The following is a 23,774-nucleotide window of genomic DNA, read 5'->3' on the forward strand; positions in this document are numbered from 1 at the left end:
AGACAGCAGCATTTCCAGAACCCAGTTGTGTGTCTATTAACAGTAATAAATCCATGACTGGAAATCCACCTGATCTCAGAGAATCAGTGACCTCTGACCCAGTGTGAGTATAACATGCCTGTGAAGAACAACTCTATGTGTGCTTTTCAGATGAAAATACTAGTGCAATTGGAAAAAAATATATATTATATAATTATATATTATATATGAATTAACATTAAACAAAAAAGTGTGGTCAAAATTAGTTTATTATTTTTATTATTATTTAATCTAGACATCAATTCATCACAGAAGTTACAGTAAGGTTTCCTCTCCATTTTTTTTTAAATCAGAGGACCACTACAATTTGTATTATGTTTATATATTTGCATTATATATAACATCTTTTTTTTTGTCTCATTCATTTTGAGATGTTAAAATGTCATTACACGAAGTATATATTATGTTCCTTGAATGCCTGCTGTGCATCAGTACAGTATGTAAGGAACCAAATTTGTGATGGTGAGGAACTCCATTATTTACATCAGAAAAAGACAGATAAAGTTCAGTTAGTAAAATTATTGTGATAACAGCTAATTGCATGTTTTATCTAAAAGGTAATGAATTAAACTGAAACTTTAATGTGATGTCACTACAAATAAGTGCACTTACTATGTGGCACTTTTCTCCTCATTCCAGCAATGCAGAAAGAGATGGTCAGACTGGAGACCTGCAACAGGATTCACACAAATCACTGGATAATGCTCTGCAGAAAGTCAAAGAGACACACAAAACCAACATGAAGAAAACTTATGAGTGCGTATTTGAGGGAAGCAAACTACAAGAGAATCAAATCTTCCTGCACAGGATTTACACACAGCTCTACATCATAGAGGGAGATAATGAATGGGTGAATGAAGAACATGAGGTTTCATATATGGAGAAAACACCCAGAACGCAACACTTACAAGACACTCCAATCAACTGCAATGCTATCTTTGATCTTTCACCTGAACCAAGATATAAAACAAATAAAAGAATGAGTAAAGAAGAAATAAAGACCGTTCTTACTAAAGGGATTGCTGGAATTGGGAAAACGGTCTCTGTGCAAAAGTTCATTCTGGATTGGGCTGAGGGAAAAGCCAATCAGGATGTAGATTTCATGTTTGTGTTTTCATTCCGAGAGCTGAACTTGATTAAAAATGAGCAGTACAGTCTTCACAGACTTCTGGTTGACTTTCATCCTGAGCTTCAAGATCTGGACTCAAAGATTTATGAGGAGTGTAAAGTTGTGTTCATCTTTGATGGTCTGGATGAAAGCAGAATTACCCTAATGTTTTTAGACAGTCAGAAAGTTTCTGATGTGACTGAGGCTTCATCAATTGGTGTGTTGATGACAAACCTCATCACAGGAGAGCTGCTTCCCTCTGCTCTCATCTGGATAACCTCCAGACCAGCAGCAGCTAATCAGATCCCCTGTAAATTCATCAAGCGTTTGACAGAAATTCAGGGATTCACTGACCCTCAGAAGGAGGAATATTTCAGGAAGAGAATCAGTGATCAGCATCAAGCTAGCAGAATCATCTCACACATTAGAGGAGCAAGAAGCCTCCATATCATGTGCCACATACCAGTCTTCTGTTGGATCTCAGCCACTGTGCTTCAAAACATCCTCAAACAAGATCACAGAGGAGAAATCCCTAAAACTCTGACTGAAATGTACATCCACTTCCTGCTGATTCAGATCAACACAAGGAATCATAAGTATGAAGAGAGAGATATAAAAAAAATCCTGCAGTCTAACAGAGAAGTGATTGTGAAACTTGCTGAACTAGCTTTCAAACAGCTAATGAATGGTAATGTCATGTTCTATGAGGAGGACCTCAGAGAGTGTGGCATAGATGTCCCAGAGGCCTCAGTGTATTCTGGGATTTGCACTGAGATCTTTAAGGAAGAATCTGTCATTCATCAGAGGAAAGTCTACTGCTTTGTACATCTGAGCTTTCAGGAGTTTCTGGCTGCTTTCTATGTGTTTTATGTCTATACAAGTAACGCTACAGAAACACTATTTGATTCTCTGTATGATCTGCATAAAAGAGTAGTCAAAAAAGCTCTAATGAGCAGGAGTGGAGGCATGGATCTTTTTCTGCGATTTCTGCTGGGCATCTCACTGGAATCCTGTCAGATACTCTTACAAGATCTATTGACACGCACAGAGAACAGCTCAGAGACCATCAGGAAAACCACACAGTACATCAAAAACAAACTCATAAATGACAGAAATATCTCAGCTGACAGATCCATCAATCTGTTCCTCTGTCTGCTTGAAGTGAATGATATGACTCTATTCAGAGAGATTCAGGAGTTTCTGAATTCAGAGAAACACTTGGTGAATAAACTTTCTGCTGCTCACTGCTCAGCAATAGCCTACATGCTTCAGATATCAGAAGAGGTGCTGGATGTGCTGGACTTAAAGAAATACAACACAACAGAGGAGGGTAGAAGAAGACTTATACCAGCTGTGGTCAACTGCAGAAAAGCTCTGTGAGTATTATGTTGACCCATTATTTTACAAAACTAACTTAAATTATGTAAATTGTTTAAAAGTGTTTCCAGGCCTGTTCATCAGAAATGCATTTATATGACATTATTATTATATTTTATTTGTATTTTATTATATTTGTTACAAATTTCAGCTGTTTTTATACATTTTATACATTTTTATACAACTGTATATGGCAGACTCTCAAGGTGTTATTTAAAAATACTTACAGACTAATCATGGCTAAACCAAAATGTTATCATTTAATCTAGGCTAAAGCCAAATTTATGTACTCAAACTACATGTTCCAAACTTCAAACTGTGACTTGACTACTCACACTGTACATGTAAAATAAACATGTGGGACCTCCCAAATTGGGAACTGTGTATCCTCTAGAAGTAAGGAGTGCTCCCTATGATCTTAGTGTAGAGAGAGAGAAAACTTTGGGAGGAACCAGAGTCAGCAGGGGAGGCCCTTCTTCCTCGGCAAACAGACATTACAATCAGGGGCGTAGTTTATGGGGGGGATGGGGGGGAGGTAACCCCCCAATATTCAAATACATCAGTTACAACCCCCCCAATATTTCAACATGAAAATCACAGTAGATCAAATGAAAAATATAATATGAAAAAATAGAATTCATTTATTTTGTAAAAATAATTTTGTTCCTAATGAAATATGAGTATGTCATAATAAATCAGACAAAAAATACTCCCCCTCCATTGAACCGATTGGTAACGCCCAACCAATGAGTCGCACTTTCACCAAAACAAGCGAATGGTGTTTGAATGGGAGAGCACACGGTTAATGTTAACGCCAAAAATGAAGAGAAACGCTGCACAGCGGACTATATTTAACTGCTGGTCAGAGAGGGATGCAAAAATTTTTTAAAAAAATAAAGCATGTACTGAGAATGAGGTATGAGAATATTGTGTAATAGTTAGTACACACCACATATATTTTAGCTAGCTAATCCATTGCAATGTATTTAGCTATAACTATCAGTATAACAATTTACCAAAGCAGCTGTCTGTTTTGCTAGTATATTTTTCAATAGTGTCTGTAATTATCAACGACAAAAGTATTCACATCAGTGTTTGTTTTCTTACTAAATTAATCTGACTTTTGAACGAATTGAATGAATTAACGATTTAAGTGGCTAACTCATTAAAACAGTGAAACACTGCCGCCTACTGGCGGTTTCAATACTTAATTTCTTTCTTTTGATAATCTCTACTATGTTAGAATTTTATGAATGATGATTATACACAAATTTCATAAAGTTATGAGGTGTATAATCTCTTAACATGTTTTATGTTTTAATGTTTTAAAGATGTGTTTCCCTTTAGAAAAAAAATTAAAAGGCATTAAGGTGGAGTGTAAAAATCTTAAAATAAATGTCTAAATGTTGTCTCTTTCATATTTGTTGAATTTGTAATCAGTTAAAGCATGTTGCCAGATAGATAGATAGGAAGAAATAAATTATCCAATAACAATACACATAAAAAACATTTTTTTTGAAGAAAAAAACGGGCAGCATACAACGTTCAACCCCCCCAATGTTCAAACCAAATCTACGCCCTTGATTACAATAATTGTAACTCCATGTAGGACGTTAGGGTTCTAAAGGGTTAATGGTCCCACCTAGTGATCAACTGTAAAAAATAACAAATGTTACCTCTTCCCAACAGGGAAAACCACCAACAATCAAGAATCTCACACACACACAAACACTATAATTTGCTGTTATACTCCATATAACTCCATATACAAGCCAGAAACCAAGCCTTTTTTTGCACAGGCCTATTTAAAGGGTTAATGGTCCCACCTAGTGATCAACTGTAAAAATACATTTTTTACCTCTTCCCAAAAGTGAAAACCACAAACAATCAAGAATGCATGATTATATGGTGTCATGGCTTTGCAATCAAAAAAAAAAAAGTCATTATAATGGATGTCAATGGGACAAAAACAGCCACAAACAACAAATTAGGGGGAAAAAATTTAAATCTAATGCCGCACAAAAACTAACAATGCATCAAAGCCAATCTTGTTACTAATCTTTGACATGCCCAAGACTGTGATAAAAGGTAAAAAAAAAATCCAGTCCACAATCACTTTTTGTATTGAAAATATGTAATTTTGTGTGTTTTTTTTCCCAAATCGGTGACATCATTTATGAACTTGGTAATTAAAAAGTTAAAATCTTGGAATTTTTTGTAAAAAAAATTGGTAGTTTTGATCAGGACTGAGGTTGATTAATAGATTTATGCAAAAACATTTGATAAAAATATTTATCTGATACATTTTTACAGTAGTTTAATTTAGTGGATGTTTTCAGCCACGAACATCCCGAAAGGGTAGTGAATTTGCCCACAGTGTACCGTTGAGTTTTTGAAAAATTTCAAAGCATTTTCCCAAAATATGGGTCAAAATAAGATTTGTCACCAAAAATCATTCCATTAGCTCAAACACAGAGAAAGTTGTGGCCAAAATAAGACTCAACTTTACCCCCTAGTGGGTGAATACGTCCCCAACAACGCACAAGGGTTAAAAAAAGTACTTCAGTACTTTTTTACTTAAGTAGACATCTGACTGTAGTACTTTTACATGTACTTGAGTAAAATTTAACAAGGGGTATCTGTACTTTTACTTAAGTAATGAAGCTGTGTACTCTGTCCGCCAGAATTCAAATAAACAATCTTCTTTCACTTTTTTTTGTGGATCATCTCATTCTGTTTGTTACATTGTACACTACAAAACCATGCCGTTTTTTTTACTACCAAGAGTTCTGAGCATGAGTTATTCCATAACAAACATAACAATACTGTCCCTGAATAACTGAAATGTAAACGAAAGAATTATCATGCATATTACAACATTATTGCTTCATTGATCTAAACATGCTCCATGAGACTTTGTTTAGTGGACACTTACCTTTCTAACTAAATGTGGATTTACAGCTGTGGATGTGCTTATGACTCATTATTACAACGACTCTGGTATAGACTGCGTTTTTATTTGTCTTGTTTCAATGTGTACTGATTACACAGATTTAGGAAATACATTCTTTAAAAGCTTTCCATTGAAAAACAGCGATCTGTCTTCGATGCTTGATCTTTATAATGATATATAGTTTGTCAAGATTAAATTTGTCCAGTTTCATTTAATCTATTCGTAAATATTGACACGTGCAAACAAGGGTTCAGTGCGCCCACGTCTGGGTGCAGGTTAAGAGGTTAAACATTAAGAACACTTATGAGTTAAGAAGCACAATTAATAGTAACATAATAATAATAATAATAATAATAAATAAACACTCTTTCCATTTGCATGAGTGACTTTGGGTACTGGTGTTGTAAAGCTTACTTAACACTTTTTTATTTTTTTGTTTGTTTTGTTTAACTCATTCACAGTTTGGCTGGTTGTAATCTCACTGAGTACTGGTATAAAATTGTGGTCTCAGCTCTCCAAACATCAGACTCACCCTTGAGAGAGCTGGACCTGAGTAACAATGACCTGCAAGATTCAGGAGTGAAGCTGCTCTCTGAAGGGCTCAAGAGTCCAGACTGCAGACTGGAGATACTGAGGTGAGTGAGGGTAAAGTCTGTATGGAGTATAGTGGGTTTAATGTTCAGGATTCTTTTTAAAATTAATTTAAAGGTAATTTAGTCATCAGTTTCCCAACATTTAGTGGATTAAGGCTCTTGTTAATGTTATTTGTGTATATATATATATATATATATATATATATATATATATATTTTACACAATATGTGGATTAAACATGGATTAAACATATTATTAATTGTGCAGGTTGGCACCACACAGATAAATTTTCTACGGTAAGATAAGCGATGTATTCTCAAATGTTTATTTAGCAATGGCCTATATATACCCTTTCATCAGAGTGTAAGTTCCCTGAATGTTTTGTTGATTTTTTTTGTTGTTTTTTTCCCTGTGTGAATCAAGTGACTTGCAATCTATTGCCGGATTAACACATACTGCGTGAGCTCATGCGTTTTCATTCAAATTCCCATATAACTCAAACAGATCCTAGGAGATAAGCTGAAATGAAACTACCTATTTTCCAGTTTGACTCCGTAAAGCTGCTTTGACACAGTATTGTATTGTATATTTCTCTTGCATTTGTTGCTTTATGGAATGTGCTTCAGAATCACAGTTAAAGCAGCAAGAGAAAAACTAACGTTTAAGAAATAATTTGGCAAGATCCCAGCCAAAGTAAATACTTATCTTTATCATGGTGAAATCAAACTTTCCTATTTTCAATAAAACAGTTACATCTGAACCTCTGTTTATTCTCAACAACAAGAACTTTTCTATGAAATGTCAAACTGGTTAGTAATAAGTGAAAATGCTGAGATCTTGAGAGATCTGTTTAATGTTCTGTCGCAGCCCGACATTTGATATGATGACTAGGAGGGGACATGTTCGATATTTTTCATATTATATTAATATTTTAAAATAATGTATTATATTTTTTATGAAAAAATGTTTTATTACATTTTGAATTTTAAAATTGAAATGTAAAATATTTTTGCCAAGATGGCATTCAAATGAAGTAGGCCTATTTTATTCTGAAGAAATGTTAAAATAATATGTAACAAAAAAAACATGAAAATATTTTATCCATCCCAACCCATAATCTTTTAAATCTATTAAAAAACATGTATTTATTTATTTATCATTAGGCTTCTTTATATCTATTGTTACTTTGGCTATATGCTTTGTTTTCCCCTCTAAATTCATTTTTCTCTTACCTAATTAATGTTTTTTTTATTAATATTTTTTGTAGGCTACTTTGTTTTGTAAATTGTGTAATTGCCCAGCAATTAGGCTAATACATTTTCCACTTGATGATTTTAAATATATGTCAGTATACTATGTTAGGTTAGCTTGTTCTGTTTTGAAACTATGCAAATGAAATTAAACACTACTTAAAGTAAGCTCCCAGTAAAATTCACTTAAGTGCTCGAGAAATAGTCATATAGTCAAAGTCATAAAAACCTGTGATAATTAGAAATGGATATTAAATTAATATTTTATTAAGATTAAGAATAATGAAAACTGTGGAATTTAAGAAATTATTAACCTATATGTAGGCTAATATTAGGCCTATTATATTGCACCAGATCTCAAGCATTCGAAATAAGTTATTATGAATCAATTATAAAATAATATGTAAGAATATAAAATATTATAGGCTTTTGAGAAAAAAAAACATTTTTATCCATCCCATCCCAGTCTTTTAAACCCATTCACTGAAAGTTTTTTTATGTATTTATTTATTATACTGTAAAACTAATATAAGAATTTTATTTTATTATATAACTGGGTTAGGCCTGTATTTTTTATTTTATTTTTATGCTTATTTCCCCTTTACATTCATGTATCTCTTTACCTAGGTAACATTCTGTATAATTAAGTTTGTATTTTTAATACGCTGTCATATATTTTGCAGCTGTAATTGCATGACAAGTATGCCAATAAAGTTTTGACTTTGGGATTCATTTTGCAATAAGACACAATAGTATTTATAATTGTAGTCTATCAATCAGCCCAAACAGAATGAGATATTATGTTAAATTCAACCTTTTGCCAACTACAGGGCCCTGAAAATCTTGTTTGTTTTGCTCTTACTCATCCAAACTTGTCAAGAAGGCTACATTGGTGTTTTATATATGAGATAAGGACATGACTGCAGACAGTATTTGTGAAGCTATAGACTATTCTTTTAACATAGCCTATTAATAATAACACATTATTCAAACTTCATTCGAATGATGTCAATAATGCTGTTATCGATATATTTGTAAATGAAAACAGATACTTATTTATCGTAACATAGGCTACAGAAATACAAGTCAAAACTTTATTAATATGATCATTCATTTACAGTATTTACAAAACTTTAAGTCATATTCAGGATGTTAATTAGGTAAAGATATATAAATGAAAGGAAAGGAAAGCAAATACATAATACGAAAATAAAAATTTATAATACTAATAATAACAATATACAAATATTTGAGAGAAAAAAAATTATGTGGCGGAGAGATTAATAGGTTTCTTTATAGACCTTTTATTATATGTTCTTACATATTCTTTTAACATTTATTCATAATAAACTTTCTTCAAATTCTGTAGGTGGCATTGCGTGTAATATAATATGTTGAGGTAACAGCATATTCTTTTACTTTTAAACAGTGTGAGCAATGGTTCCAAGCTATGTCAGGCCTTGGGAAAAAAAAGTTGCTTAAAAACTATTGCGATCAAAAAGCCTTGGATGTTGATTCAGTGATGTCTATATAAACCCTGATTTTAACAGATGATGGTAAAGGTTTTTTTATGAACCACATTTGCAATTCAATGGTACAAATTTAAAATCTAATTACTTCACCTGTAGATTATCAGGCTGTATGGTGACAGAGGAAGGCTGCCGTTATCTTGCTTCAGCTCTGAGTTCAAATTCCTCACACCTGAGAGAGCTGGATCTGAGCTACAATCACCCAGGAGATTCAGGAGTGAAGCTACTATCTGAGAGACTTAAGAACCCCACCAGTAGACTGGAGATAATCAAGTATGTTGAAGTACTCTCATTCTGTTTGGTATTGCCATTAGTAAAGTATCGCTTTATTCTTCCTCTTCCTCCTTTTGATAACTCTAAAGATAAACTCCTAAAGATAGCTTTCATCATATTTTCGTCATCTTCAGAACATGAAAACCACTGGTTTTCAAAAACTTTTAGACACAACATTGTTTCTTTGTTAGACATCATTGAATTTCTCAAATAGGCAGAATATACAGTAGGTGAACAATCTAAATGGATAGTCTTAGGCTACAGTCTACTCATCAAAAATTTAAAGAAGACCTTTACACAAAGGATCATATGCATGCTATTGTTATTAAACACTAAATAAATATAAGGCCTATATATATATACGGATACAAAGCTAAATGTTTTCATTTCGGTTCACTCTTGGTTTAAAATAAACATCTTCAGGTTTCATATGCAGAGCGAAATGAGGACAGTCCAGCATTTAGCAATAATTATTATTAACTCTTTTATTATTCTTGATTTTTTTCAAACTACTAACACTTTGTATTTTTGAATTATGCCAAAAACACATACTATTATGTGTGACCAAAAATTTAGTATTTTCTGTTTCAGATGTTTGATCACGCTAGTGCCTCGCGTACATATTCACTGGAAACAGCAGTCGTTCACCGAGCCATTCGGTGCGAGCAGCGGTCCACTTTGACATATTGTTAATTATGATTTTTTTTCCATCAATACTGAAACACGCGTGAACTACAAAGCCTATTTTACCTCATGAATAATAGCGAAGCTTCAAATGGGCAATATCACAAATATGGAAACGTTTGGATTTCTCCCGAGTGAGAGAATGAGAGAGCCCAACCTTACCTTATGCTTAGCTTTAAATTATTATTATTATTTGTTTGTTTATAGCTAAGCCTATATTATTATATACTGCAATTATATTTTTCCATTAGAATTATATAATTGTAATTCTTGTTTTGTTATGATATATTTGTTAAATTTAAAGGATTTGTTGTAAAGTGAAGGAAACTAAAAATATCCTGTTGGTACATTATAACATTATTAGGCCAGCCGTTATTATTTCTAAATGTAATAAAATGCAACTTATACATGAATTATATAACATCAAAAATTAAAAAAAAAAACATTCAGCAAACGAAAATAGGCGATTAATCTGTTAAAATGCAACCTATACATGACTTATATATTTTTTCCTCTCACAAACTTAATTTATTTTTTAGCATGTTTAAAAAAAAAAAAGAAAGAAAACACACAGAAAATTAAGGTGATTAATCTGTTAAAATTTGTTACTGTGTGTTAAGAGTAATTATAATTATTATATACTTCAGAACAGAGTCTGCATGGGCCTTTTTTTTTTTTCATTGCATCTGAAAATGACTTTGCACATCACATTCACTTGGCGTGCTCTGGTGCAGATCTGCCTCTCGCATTGCTCAGATGTGGACGATTTAAAAATGTTTGATATAAAGGTTGCTGTCTCATTTTATACAGGAATTGTTTATTTAAAAAAATCTAATTATATTGTTAGTTCTAATTATATTGTTAACACAAGTTCATTTAATAGTATTTAAATTCAAAAAATAAAGGAAAAAATAAAAGACGATCCAAATATTTGTTTTGCTTCACCTATTTATGTAGGCTACAATTATTCAAAAATAAATAAATAATAAAATAATGTCATTAAAAAATACGATCAGCCTGAGTAATTTTGACCATTATAGAATTGTGACTTTAAAGATTAGTGATTTAGGAGGGGAAAATACTGTGAAATTACAAATGTCTATGAAACGTTAGGCAATAAAGAATTTTTTTAAACGATGGAACTTAAAGTTGTGAACTAAAATATAATTTCAACCATACATGTGAATAAATAAAATACTTTTCATAACATTTCATTATTCATAAAATGCATAACGTTTCTGGTGTTTGGATTTGTACTTCAATATAATTAGCTCCAAGTTTAAGAATAGCCCTAGACTAGGTTTTCTCTCTCTCTCTCTCTCTCTCTCTCTCTCTCGCAGAGGATTCCCCTTGGTCTTAGAACGCTCCGCAAACATCTACGATCAAAAAAATAAAAATGATTTTCATCAAATAATGACTGTTTATCAATTTAGAATTTGTTATTATCATTATGGTCTTGTGAAAATAATAATATGGGCTGCGAGAAAATAATGAATACAGAGTAGTGCTGCTGAGTGCAGGCATGTTTCAGCCCAGTAACATGAAAACACATCGTTCCTCTCAGCCAAAAAATAGACCGAGTTCAGTTCAGCTGGAGGGGGTTGTGTTTTTTGGGGGTAGTTATGTATGGCTTGTGGGGGTCGAGATAAAAGTGTGAATCTCTTGCTATTTCATATGCGCAGTATCTTATGAGTGTATCAAACTTGCTTAGCAGGTTTAGTTAGGACTTAGTTGTTTTGGTTATACACTAAAAAATGGTCTGCGCCCACGTAAGATTTTTCTAGTTCTAGTCGTTCATTTGTTATATTCAACTAATCAGAGGTTTATATAAAATTTACATAGCCTAATCAAGTCTTAATATATTCCACGCTCAAGCACATGCATTAAGTTTGCCACAAAGCACATGCAGAAGTAGCCTAATAATTGTGAAAATTGAGACATTTTAATTATTTATTAATAAACAAATGTTTTCTTGTCGGCTGCAAGTTGAAATTCATAGTTCTGGCTCTCTTTGACGAGAGAAATGCAACATTCACAGATTACACAATGCTTTCGTTTTCATTTAAAATACATTTCAAGCTTTCTGTAGATATATTTTTCATGTATGTGAGACACTCAATTTTAAGTAAATTTATTATCAGGAAAAAATTTAAGTGATGAGACGGTGCCTCCCTGTCATTAATGCGCATTAATAATTTTTTCACAAACACTTGGATTTAAAAATTATTTTTTACATGCAATTATCCAAAATAAAACCAAACAAGATTTGTAATGAAGATAAAACAAATAAGAATAAATGCTGCACATCCAGCATTCACACGCGCAATGCAAATCTTGCACATATTTTAAACACCTGCATTTAAATGCAGCTGCAATTTTGTTTTATTAAATTATATGAAAGCAAGTAGGGCTGGATGATAAATCGATTTTATGGATTAACTTGAATTTGTAATTTTGACTGTAACTCTTGACGAGGAGAGTATATTTTTATGAGTCTGAGTGTCGTGGTTTTCACTCGCTCCAAGCACGCTCTATCACAAGTACAATTCATGCCAACAGCCCATAATATTAACTTCATATTCAGCAAGAATTCATGTTAAACATATTTAGCTATATAGCTTGATCAGGTTATAATGACTCCAATAGTCTTACAGGCTAGGAGTTTCTTTTACTGATTATTTTTGGGTTAAAGCATGATTTAAACAGATACAGCACATTCACACGCAATCGCTTTAGCAGTAATGCATTCAAACACATGTAATCTTACAGTCCTACCACATTATCAGTAGGCTATCTAATTTTGAAATCTTGAAGAATTCATCGGTCTTTTTAGATAAAATAACTGACAAAAATGTACTGTTATTTTCATCACAAACAAAATGTGCACAGCAGAAAGCATCAATTAAAGATTTAATGCTTACAATGTTATTAGTTTGGCATGTGATAGGGAAAAAAGTTGACACACAATAGCCTAAGCCACTTTGAAACTCTCCAGTTATTTTTATTTTTTTTTATTATAATTTATTTTATAGGCTACGTTATGAACATAACATTTCATACTGAAATACTTTATCCACGGAGTGAAGGTGGAGAGGTGTTTCTGGTATCAGTGAGCGCGGAGCTGATGCTCTGAGCGCAGAGGGGAAGTTGTTGCTGCTCACAGTCTCTGCTGCCGATTGAGAGAGATGTTTCACCAGACGAAATGAAGATGACTGCGGCAGTACAAGAACAGCATATCTGCCAAAAGCAACCTGCAGCAATGCTCGTTGCTCGACTCGTCAATCCTTACTTTTGTAGGTTGCATGGCAGTAAATAATATGATGATATGACCATGCAGTCAATACAGATATTTAATAAAATCATTAAAAACAAGAAGGGCTGTAACATAACCCATTAAAAAACGCACACGCCGGACTACGAGTGGAGCGATCCAACAAAAGACAACAGAATCCAGTGATGGATAAACTGGTGAACTGATGCTCGTTCTATTTATGATGAAATGTACTGACACTGCGTTCAGATGATTTGACACTGTAGTGTGATGTCATCAAGTTTAGACACACTTTTAGCGCAGTGGGGCACGGATGACAATTCTCGTGTCCGGTGTAGACACAGACAGTGACTGCTCTATTTACAAATAAGTTATATAAGAAAAAAAAACCTAAACCAGCAATATAGTGAGATGGAAATATAGACTAGAACAGGGCTATTCAATTGGCGGCCCGCGGGCCACATGCGGCCCGCCAATCATCTCCATGCGGCCCGACGGCACCAACCTCCCTCCTCCTCTTTTCGCTCCGATTGACCTGAGAAACGTTTTACGTGTGAATATTTCAGCAGTTATTATATGTGTCCCGAATTTATGTCGACTGAACCAGCGATAGGCTACCAATCCTTCGTGAATGAATCATTCTTTTGGTTCGATTCTTTCTAAACGCGCTTGCATAACGGTCTAAAACTATTCGGATTCATTCGGACCGCTCCGTAACTGAATCATCTGAAGCGGTTTCTCGTTCAGTACAGTTACAACAAATAGCGATGTTTTCAGTTGTTTCACTAGTTGTTTAAACACGGCCCAGCGCGGAGTTGCGTTTACTCCCGGTCCCGGACACACTAATATTAAACAGCGTTGCGACCAATGTTCCCTCTAAGCTGCGCGCGTGCGCGGCCGCGCAGGCCAGTTGAAGTAGCCGCGCAATAGATTTTTCAGACCGCGCACATTTTTCAGACCGCACAATTTTTTTTTCAAGGGTTAAACATCTGAGCATCAAAGGCGATGCAGGCTAGGTAATAAACATTTAAAATACTGAGATGTGACAACCAAGCCGGATGTAGCCTACGTTAGAATGTTTACATACAAGTATCCTAGGTTACTCTTGGCGGGCGCCCCGCAGCAGTTATACAGTAGGCTACCATGGCGAAGAGAAAGGCAGATCAGGTGCCCCAGAAAAAGGTCTGCCTAACGTTTAAACATGAGTGGCTAGATGAAATAGTCCAAACTGACACAAAAGATGGTCCAGGTAGGATAAAACTGTCAGACATATTTACATATGAAGAAAGGAGTGGCGTGATCTGCAAATTCTGCTCGGAGGCAAAAGTGAAAGGAGAGTTCGCTCGGGGGAAACATTGGTCCGAGTGGAAGCTTGATTACCTAAAGCGTCATCTGACACAGAAAGTCCATGTAGACGCATTGAAAACATTAAGACTTAGACATGGGAACTCTATCGATAAAATTCTCACCGAAACTAATGAATCCCGAGAGAGAAGAATTCAGAGAGCACGATCCGACCCTGAACAAATAAAAATATTGATCGACAATGTGATGCTAGCAATTAACACCAACATGTCCATGTTATCAGTTCAGGATATACACGATCATATGGCAAAATACGTCGACCTACCTCAGAGTTGGAGAAGCAAAAATTATGCTTTTGAATTTGTGGAATGCATCAATTCAGTTGTGCAGACTGAGATGATAAGCAGCATAAGAAATGCTCGTGTCCACACACTAATTGTGGATGAAAGTACCGATATCTCAGTGCATAAGATGCTTGTCCTTTACATTAAGTTTCGGGAGCAAACTGATTTCAGTTACAAGACCGTTTTTGCTGGAATCATTCAGCTTTCAGGATGCACTGCAGAAAACATCCTTGATGCCATTACCAAGTTCTACGCAGACCATGCGCTAGACATGAACAAAATGGTCATGTTTACTTCAGATGGTGCTTCTGTCATGTTAGGCAGACATAAAGGAGTGGCTGCTTTACTGAAGCGTCAGGTACCGCACCTGACTGAACAACACTGCGTGGCCCATAGGGAGGACTTAGGAATCGATGACGCATGGAAAGATGTCCCTATAATGAAAGAGGTAGAAACGCTACTCCGGACAGTATACTCCATGTTTTGCAGATCATCTGTGAAGAAAGCCAAATTCACAGAGATGGCAGAGGTTTTAGAAGTGGATTCGCTGTCTTTTAGACCGTTGAATGAAGTGCGTTGGCTGTCACGCTACCAAGCTGTGCACGCTTTTTTGCGAAATTTCAGCGCGTTGACCGAATACTGTGCAAAAGATGCTGACTCTGACCCCATTGCGAAATACTGTCATAGAAAACTAACCGACACCAAGTACAAATTTGCTATCACTGTGCTAGCAGAAGTGCTTGAGGAACTCGCTCAGCTGTGCACCTGCTTACAGCGCAGTAATCTTACGGTCATGGATGGGCACTGCATTGCCAGAGCGAAAATACAGAAACTACGAGCGCAATATTTAGGAGAGCGAGTTCACTGGGGCAAACGAGCGCTCGCAGTTTTGGAAAGTGAGAGTGCAGTGAACACACGGGACATTCTTCTGTTTGTCCATAAAGTTTGTGAGCACTTGGATGCCCGCTTCCCTGAAAATGAGCTCAAAGAGTGGGCTGCGTTTGAGCCGGACACGTTGGATCATGCAGTTGGTGAATTTGATCATGGGCTGAATGACGTGACCAGTCTGGCGAAGAAGTTTGAAGCGCTTATGCATGAAGCAGACGATTCGGTCCCGGGGCGCATTTGTCAACAATACAACGAATTCAAGTTCATGGTTAATGAAAAAAGGAAAATCGGACTGCTCAGATCATTTTCTGAGATTGTAACCTGGTCGCTGAAAAGTGAGCATTTTCCAGATCTGGCACAACTTCTTGACATTTGTGGCACATTCCAAGCATCCAGCGCCGACTGTGAACGCGGTTTCAGCCTAATGAATGCCATTAAGACAAAATCGCGCAACCGCCTTGAAGTTTTCCATTTGGACCAACTGATGAGAATTAAATTAAGGCAAAAAGAGGGTCCTATAGACCTTGACAAGGTCTACAACCACTGGAAAGGGGACAAAGACAGGCGAGAGAAGATTTGAGGTAGAAATTTATTTCCAATATTTTCAATTAGACCTATTAGGCCTACAATATAGATCAAAGTGATCTTGATTACTGCAACAACATTTTGACATAATTATGTTTAGTCATTGAATCATGTAGTTTCATTCTGTTTTAGTATATTTGCAGTTGTTTAATGTAATAATGATTTTGTGTTTTGAAGAGAAATTATGTTAATCTTTTGGTTAACCTGTTTTTCAGATGCTGTTCTTTGGAGAGATGTGTCTTTCATAGGCCTGATAGGCCTATCATCCTCAAAGAAATTCAAACGTTTTGTAACCTAGTTTGTTGCACTAGTTTGTTGCAGTTATTCAATTGTTTATATAGGCTACATTTAGGAAAATTTACACCATGTCAATTTAATAGGCCTATTTTTGTTAAGCACAGCATTAGCATTTTTCTTTCAATGAAGTTCCACTTAAATGTTGTACCTGCTGAGAAATGACTAAACATCTTGGATACTTTTATTTTTTATATATCATTATCAGTCATAATAACCAGTGAACCAGTCATAACCTCTCTAAACCTTATTGAAACCTTATCAACCAAATATCCTTTAAGTTCAACTAAACTGACTGGTAAAACACCATCATTAAAATCTTCCCAAAGTCCAAACATTATAAAGGTTATTGAATAAATATCAACCTTGTAAACATATTGATGCATTTGCTGTCATCTCTTTAAATCCCCTATGGCTAACGCAGGCTCGTGGTCATTTTCGGCAGGTCGTGTGGTTGCGAATTGCTCACAGTACTGAAATGTGCGCTCAGAAAAAAAAGAATTTGCTCAGTTCTGGAAAAAATTAGAGGGAACATTGGTTGCGACAACCAGTGGAAGCATTTCATTTCGACAGAAACATTTCTGTTACAAACCACAAATCACTCGATGATTTAATTAGTATTAAATCAGATGAAACAGCCTCAACATTCCCAACAAGACTGATGAGGAAAGCAGGAGAAACATTGTGGCATGACCGAAATTAGAAGACTTTAAATCCCCTAATCACCCTTACAAACATTTACCACATTTACTGTAGTAATTTACCATGGTTGGGCAGAAATGTGCAATATTTATATTGAATACTATGTAGTAATAAATAAATATAGTAAATATATACTATAATATTATATAGTTTAATAGTAAATATAGTGATTTATATTGCATTAGTTTTATTAGGTGGGTAGAGGAATATATATTTAATGCTTGTTATGAAATTATGTCAGTTTCTTTGTAAAGGTGCGTATAGTTTTTAACTTGTGTTTAGGCATTTTTTATACAGTGGGAGCCTGTGGTTAACAAGTCTCATTGTCAGAATATTTTCATTTAAGCATAACAATTATAAATAAAATAATTATTATTTCTCACCAACAGCTATAAGTTTGTATAAATAATTTATTTGTTCCAAGGAAAATAGTTGTACACGGCTGTAAATTATCAAGTTTTTATTTATTATGGTTTTATATATTTGCATACTGTTGGGTACCACATTTCCAAGTAAATACCACACTTCTTTAGGGTTACTTTAGCTTATTTATTGAAACTGTTATGTTTCAATAAATAAGATAAACCCCCAAACCAACCCACTGGCCCACCTCAACTTTTCGATTTGATAATGCGGCCCTCGAATGAAACTAATTGAATAGCCCTGGACTAGAAAATATATTTACACTTGCTCTGTCCTTCGTCCATGACACTGACTCACTGAGGAGCTGCAGGACATTTATCCTGCTAGAATTCGTTCTAGAGCTGCAACTAACGATTATTTTTTCTGTCGACTAATCTAACGATTATTTTTTTCAATTAGTCGCCTACTCTAACGATTATTTTTATTACAATAAATAATTAATCTAATGTTCTTGTTTTGGTTAGCTAATGAATCCTTTGGATAACTTTACAAAAAAATATAAGTACAACTTCTAATATAATATTTCAACCTTTATTCATTTTCAACCAATGTGGTTGAAGTTTTTACAGTATACAAAAATAAGAGGCAAAGAATATTATTTTACTATGGTAAATATAAGTTTACGATAGCGCTTATAATAAAACCTCAACTCAACTTTTCAGAATGCCGCAACCGCACCGCGGGTCATGTGACAAGAACTAACCAATCAGTTTCATCCTTTCCCGTAACAACGTTGAAAGCTCAGCTAAGATGAAGGAACTGCTGATCATAGCTGTATATGGATTGCAATTTTGAAATAAATTTAGTAGCAGAGCTACTGCAAGCGATTTTTAGTGCTGCAAATCCATTTATCCTTTGCTGAAATTTCCGCATCTTCATGGAGAGAGCACGTCATGGTTGCTTAGCAACGGCAGAAATCCCAGGGGCGCAACTGCCCGAGCGATATGTGAACAGCCCCTAGCGCGTGTTCGAAACCCGCGCCAACACAGACTTACTTTATTTTTTATTTTATCCTTACTTCAGCCGCTACGGGTGATCATACCAATAACTTGTAATCTTTACAAGAATATCAGAATCATGCAATGAGCAAGTCTGCGTTTATTAGACACTTAATAATATCACATTAGTTTGTACTTTTAGAATCGCCAAATCTGCTGCGGTCATTCCATCACATCTGCAGCAGAGACTTGAACCAGGAAGTTGGTCACCAGATCACACGGTAACCAGTTAAACCGTAACACTGGAGAGTGCCAGGATGTTTTCCTCTGAGGTGCTCGTGCATCGCAGTTGTGCTGCCGTGGTACACCATATCGTTTTTTCAAAGGGAACAAATGGCCATTTTATTTGGCCTCTGTTTGAAGTATTCCCATACTTTTGATAACAGTGGTCTCTGTTTTGTGATAGAATGCAACTTTCTCCATTCCCAGTATGCCATTACGCGAGATGTAAACAGTGAGACGCGTTGACGCATTTCATGCACGTCGGCGTATTTTTGTAGTCGACGTAATCGATGATGTCGACGCGTCATTGCAGCACTAATTCGTTATAAGAAATGCACATAACTTCATAAGTACCAAACTTTCATCTGTGAATATTAAATATATTAAATATTTTAAATATTTTAACTATAGTGTTTTTCTTTAATTTTCCGTGACTGAAGCCGTCAAATGTAACACATTAGTGAGGCAAAACTGACGTCTATTTGTGGAAATGTGCTTTGATAGCTTGTTGTTAAAGTGGCACTCAGCGGTCAAAAGCTGCAAATGCACTTTACAGATGCCGTGGTGGCGGTACCCGTGGCGGTAGAACCGGCGTTTTGGATGTCTACCTACTGTAGGAACGTCAGCTAATATTTCATGTTGGGCGCACACTGCACGATTTTATTCCCAGTTTTCAATTGCCAGCAGTTTTGTCAGAATCACAGACAAATGCCTGAAATCTGAGAAAAATAAGTGCTTGTTCAGGTATGTGACAATGGCCAGTGTTGTGCATGAACGCGTTCAATATTTTCGCCGAACGCTGAACTGAACGAATCACTTTTCATACAATGAACGTGAACGAGAGCGGCGCTCACTCTGGCAAGAATGAACAGCACGCGCAGTTCACATTCACGCTATTTGAAAAGTCAGGTTTTACCAGGGCTTAATTTGAGCCGGAACATGTTCCGTCACCTCCGACATTGGATCCGGCACCTCCTGTGTCACTAAAATTAATTGCCTAAATGAAAAAAAAATTACTGTTTGTGTAGTGTTCAATGTTTGTGACACATGACTTGCGTGCTTGTTGTACTAGTTGAGATTGCTGTTAGCCTCGATCGTTTCACACAGGGGAAAAATGTCAAAAAGACAGGAAAGTTTGCTTAACTTTTTCAAATACGCTGGACAGTCAGATCCCAAACAAGCAAAAATCGTTTCCGCTGATCAAAAAGGAGACCACGGTGGACACAGTACCCTAGTATCGATATCTCCTTATTTCGACATAATAAGGGGACATTCTAATCTGTATTAAGCCACATTAAGCGTTCTTATAATGGTTTTCTCTGGGAGGAAAATGCTTAACCGTTCATTTTATGGGCTCATCTGATTTTTTGTACATAGCATAGCCTATTTGTTAGGATTTTAGTATCATAATGATTAGGCTAATAAATGCACGCACAATTATCCGTGAACTTGATTTGAACAAATGCCTTTAAACTTGTGTGTGCAGAATTCAGAATTAAATTAATGTGCAGAAATTTGTACAAATAGAGAGTAGGCTATGTAGGCATACTATACTGTTGTAGCCATTAAAAAATGGCGTTTCATATTTGTTAAAATATTATAATGTTATTTTTTTCCATTTATGTTGATTTATGAAAAGTGAACAGCACGAGTAAGATAGGATGCGCAATATGAGACATGGAGCGGGTCAGACATGATTTTGACCGTTGAAGTTGAAGTTGTTATAGAAAGCCTTTCTTTAAAGTGAATTTCGTTTTGTATAAATTGTACTTTTCATCAACCAATTGCCTGTATTTAATGAATAGGCCGACGCAACAAATATAACGGAGGTGCCCGCGCGCTCACTTGCATTGCACGTCAACTAGAGCACATCTTAACTTAACGAAACTCAGTGTATGCCTCACACAGACATGACAAATACATCAAATACACAAAGCTAGAAATGTATAAATAATTGTCTCTTGTTTATTGGTACAATAATTTTGATTAGTTTTGGAGTGGCAGTGATTTGCAGCTGGTAATGGATGGTAAAGAGGTTCTATTGAGTAAGATAGTGGCCTATCTTAAAAAGAATTTAACAAATGAATGTGAACTAGTTCGTTTTTAGATATATGAACTTAGTTCTTTTTTTTTTTAAATGAACTATGAACGTGAACTAGTTCATTATCATCTGTGTGAACTGAACTTTGAGCTAGTTCTTTTTAAGTATGAACTGGCACAACACTGACAATGGCATAGGGTGTGTTATCAAAGACGCAATTTGAGCGAAGCGCCGACATATCACAGATGCCCGTGAGATAGTGAGAAATGAGTTCTGCAGTGTGAAATGTGTTTTGACTGATAATTACATTGGCAATATCCTACATCCAATGAGAGAAAACAACACAGGGCAGCGATTTATTTCTATTAATACATTATGTAATGTGTGACTCCCTGTCGCTGAACCGTTGTGTAGTGAACACACAACAACAACTAGACAGTCAACAGGTTCCCCTGACAGTCATGCCGTGTGAGAAGAGCAGCAATCTGATGACTTTGAAAGCCGTGTAGTGTGTGCCTGGCATCAGCAATATTTGGCATATTGATACAAACTACCGTGGTATTAGGGTATATGGACAGCATGGAGCAGAGCTACCTTGTCCTGAAAATTTCTTGAGACCAGTCTTTTTATTCCTTGGGTTATGTGGAATACAATAATACCAACTTTTACAACGTCATTAAATTTGATTGTCTGCTAATTAGCATATTTCATCTAATCTATGTATGTATTTTATTTATTTATTTACTCATTTATTTATTAATTTTCCTAGAACTTTTTATTCGACTTTCATGACATTATACTAAATATACTAGATATATGGCAGTATTTGGTTGTATTTTCTGGTAATATGCATGGTATTTTTATTATGGACATTAAATATAACTTGGTAGAAAACATACAGTGTTGAACATTTAATGTGTGCAAGGTATGTATATTTTGTACACCATTTACAACTGCATTTTTTCACTTCAGAATTATTCATTTGTGTTGTCTGTTATAGGGACTATTGAACTGACATTTAGAAGTTTATTTTAAAATGCAAAGTATGAAGTATTTTAAAATTCTAAATAAAGCTCAGTAAACAGTTGCATTCTTATAACATTATAAGTTTGATAAATCGGTTAATGAAAAATTCTAGACAGCTGTATCTTGGTAACACTTTTGGTAATATCTCTTGGTAAAACCTTGGTAATACAGTTGATAAAATAGTTGTTCATTATCAGTTTATAATACATTAACTAGTGTTAATGAATACAACTTTTAATTAAAATTTTTACTAGTATGTCCTAATTAAAATAAACCATGATCAACAAATGTTAACACACAGAACCATATTATAAGGCATTATCAAAAACCATAGAGGTTTTATTTTTTTATTTTTTTCAGTGATATTATGAAAAGACAAAAAAAAAACACCCATTCTTAGGTAGAATGAGATTCAGTAGAATGTGTGGGCCATAAAAGTAATAATAATAATAATCATATTTTTTTTCCAACTCTTTTCCAAAACCCAAGGTCACTTAACAAGTGGCAGTTTAAGGAAAAGAAACAGATAAACATTAATACCAGAAGACAGAACACATACCAAGAGCTGAGAATTATATACTGAGACCACTTATAAAGTTAGATTAGAGATACATGAGAATTAAATAAGCATCCACAGATAAACATGTCCTCTTTCTCTGACACTTTTTTTTTTAAGAAATCAAATGTTTACTATCCCTGATGTGTGCACATTTGTCTTGTTTAGTTTGGATCATGGAGGACATTTGAGGATCATACCAAGCATGGCAAAATGTAAGACTTAATTATTATTTTACAATCTAATATGCTGTACATTTAACATAACTATACAACTATCCTTAATATAATTCTAATCTCTCATCAAACCTGCCCTTCAGATGTATGCAATCTTACACTGGATCCAAACACAGCACACAATCGTCTCTCTCTGACTGAGGGAAACAAAAAGGTAACAGATGTGAAAAAGGGACAGTCATATCCTGATCATCCAGAGAGATTTGAGAACTATGAGCAGGTTTTGTGTAAAGAGAGTCTGACTGGGCGTTGTTACTGGGAGGCTGAATGGAGCGGGTGGACTTATGTAGCAGTAACATATAAAGGAATCAGCAGGAAAGGAGGGAGTGAATGCAGATTTGGACGCAATGAAAAGTCATGGAGTCTTTTTTGTACTCTCGATAGATTCAGTGCTTGGCACAATAATAACAGCACAGATGTATCTCTCCCTTCACGCCTGTCACAGAGAGTTGGAGTTTATCTGGACTGGCCGGCTGGCACACTGTCCTTCTACAGTGTCTCTAGCACACACACACTTACACACTTACACACATTCAACACCACATTTACTGAACCTGTCTATGCTGGATTTGCAGTTTTTGACTCCTCTATATCCCTATTTCATATTTAAAAGCCTTCAGGAGCATCATGACTAATCCAAAACTTTATCTGCTGCTTGTCATTGCATATCAGAAATCTCTGCAGGCGGATTACAACTCTCAATGGGGAATTAATAGCAAAAATAATTGTTTTTCCCCCATAATTCAGTTCAGTTAAATTAATCATAAGGGGCCCTATTTTAACGATCTAAACGCAAAGTGTAAAGCGCACGGTGCAGGTGCACTCAGGGTGTGTCCAAATCCACCTTTGACTTTTTAACGACGGAGAAACGGTTGGAGCGCCCGGCGCATGGTCTAAATGTGTTGTCCCTATTTTCTAAATGAGTTATGGGTGTTTTTGGGGCATAACTTGCAATGAACCAATCAGAGTCTCATCTTCCATTCCCAGTTGCACTCGTGCCATGACGGATTTGCTCTTTACCCGGCGGAATTTGGCAAGTGCAAAGACAGAACGTGTCTCCGAGATGAAATGGAGCT

General features: G+C 35.3%; 1 protein-coding gene across 1 annotated transcript; it reads left to right on the forward strand.

Moving 5' to 3' along the window:
* Positions 1 to 652: 652 nt before the first annotated feature.
* LOC132114829 (NLR family CARD domain-containing protein 3-like) lies at positions 653 to 23,308 on the forward strand. Its single transcript, XM_059523180.1, has 5 exons — positions 653 to 2,523; positions 5,939 to 6,112; positions 8,950 to 9,123; positions 22,631 to 22,677; positions 22,782 to 23,308. The coding sequence occupies exons 1-5, from the start codon at positions 653 to 655 to the stop codon at positions 23,306 to 23,308; spliced, it is 2,793 nt and encodes a 930-aa protein (XP_059379163.1).
* The last annotated feature ends 466 nt before the right edge of the window (positions 23,309 to 23,774 follow it).

The sequence above is a fragment of the Carassius carassius genome, chromosome 34, assembly GCF_963082965.1.
Source record: "Carassius carassius chromosome 34, fCarCar2.1, whole genome shotgun sequence".
Taxonomy (NCBI): domain Eukaryota; kingdom Metazoa; phylum Chordata; class Actinopteri; order Cypriniformes; family Cyprinidae; genus Carassius; species Carassius carassius.